This window comes from Hyalella azteca, unplaced genomic scaffold, assembly GCF_000764305.2.
Source record: "Hyalella azteca isolate HAZT.00-mixed unplaced genomic scaffold, Hazt_2.0.2 contig3210, whole genome shotgun sequence".
Taxonomy (NCBI): domain Eukaryota; kingdom Metazoa; phylum Arthropoda; class Malacostraca; order Amphipoda; family Hyalellidae; genus Hyalella; species Hyalella azteca.
Genome location: NW_025933462.1, coordinates 16,060 through 17,451, shown reverse-complemented (window position 1 = coordinate 17,451; position 1,392 = coordinate 16,060). Strand labels below are relative to the sequence as shown.

The following is a 1,392-nucleotide window of genomic DNA, read 5'->3' as shown; positions in this document are numbered from 1 at the left end:
GTATTTCGACACGCAAATGTATGACGTCACCATTTCAACCATCAATGAACGCATGGAACTAAAACAAAGCTTAATATAAAGGAAAAACTAGAGAAGTGACGGAATTACCTACGATGTCGGAATATACCGCATTTACCCTAGGCCTTTGAAATTGATGGCCATTGACAAAATTTTTCTATGTCAAATTGTTTTTGAGTTTTGGGGGTTTTTGTTAAAAAACAAAAAGTGGTCAAAGTTACCCCACCAGTCAAAGTAATCCCATTTTACGGTACTTGTCTACTTTTTTCTCAAAATTCAGAAAATAGCTATATATTTTTGTCAGTGTCTATTGAAAAATACATCCAAAAAATTGTTTACCTACCTACATTTTTTAATCCCTATATCATGCATTTCATTTCAAGACATAGGTAGATATTCAGGCAGCTAATAAGAACAATCAGGTCCTAAACTGCAAAAATGTAATCTTGTTTTATTTGATAATGACGTCACTTTATTGACGTCAATGACGTGTAGCGGTAGCCTACTACAATTTTAAGTTTGTAGCCTAACAATTCTAATTAGCTAAATCTAATAGTTCATAGTTGGATAGCCTGATCTGTCACTAGACACTAGCTAGGCCTATGACCTATGTCACTGTGATAAATCGTTAAATGAGTAAATGACCTTAGCTAACACTAACAGGCTAACAACAATAGCCAATGCACACATTGCCTAAGCTAAGCGGCTAAGCCTATTGCCTAATGTGAACTTGTAAAGTGTAAACTGTTAAACTGAGCAGAACAAATTTGCCGTAACCTCAGAAGTTCAGAACCGAAACCGTAATTCATCAAATCAAGATTCAAACCGACTCATAAGTTCATAAACTACGTTAACGGTTAATCAATCAAAATTATGTCCGTATAGTTCATTCGTAGTTTGTACATTACCTCAGCAGCAGCTTTCTGCGCAGCGTCTAAACAGGACGACATTTAGTGCCAGGGCATATGGATTTCTAGAAATTCTAGTATTGATGCCCGTAACACATACAGATACAGCCTTACAGGGGCACTAGGTACTACAACTACAGAACTGGTGTAAGTTGTAACTATACCGCATTAGACTGACGTCACTAGAGTAATGAGGATCCATGGTCAATGTGCGACCAATATAAGTCACCGAGGAATGCACGCTGTCAGTAGGAGCACCCTTTCGCCTGCTACGATGTGACTGCCGTTTATACTTGAAAGGGTGAAATTTAATTTAATTTTACTTTTCAGTAAGCAGTATATCTGATCTTCCATCCATTTACTTCAACAATTAGTATAAATTTTAAACACTAATTGAAGAATTTGAGTCAGAATTTGGTTCAAATTCATTCCTGTATATGAATTTTGTGACCAGCCTGCCATTTTG

General features: G+C 36.4%; 1 protein-coding gene across 1 annotated transcript in view; it reads right to left on the bottom strand.

Moving 5' to 3' along the window:
• Positions 1-1,131, bottom strand: part of LOC108682616 (DNA N6-methyl adenine demethylase) — an 18,833-nt gene extending 17,702 nt beyond the window's left edge. Inside the window, exon 1 of the mRNA XM_018171814.2 lies at positions 927-1,131. Within this exon, the coding sequence (XP_018027303.1) occupies positions 927-968 (42 nt within the window). The 5' untranslated portion in view covers positions 969-1,131. The remainder of the gene's footprint in view (positions 1-926) is intronic.
• Between the last annotated feature and the right edge of the window lie 261 nt (positions 1,132-1,392).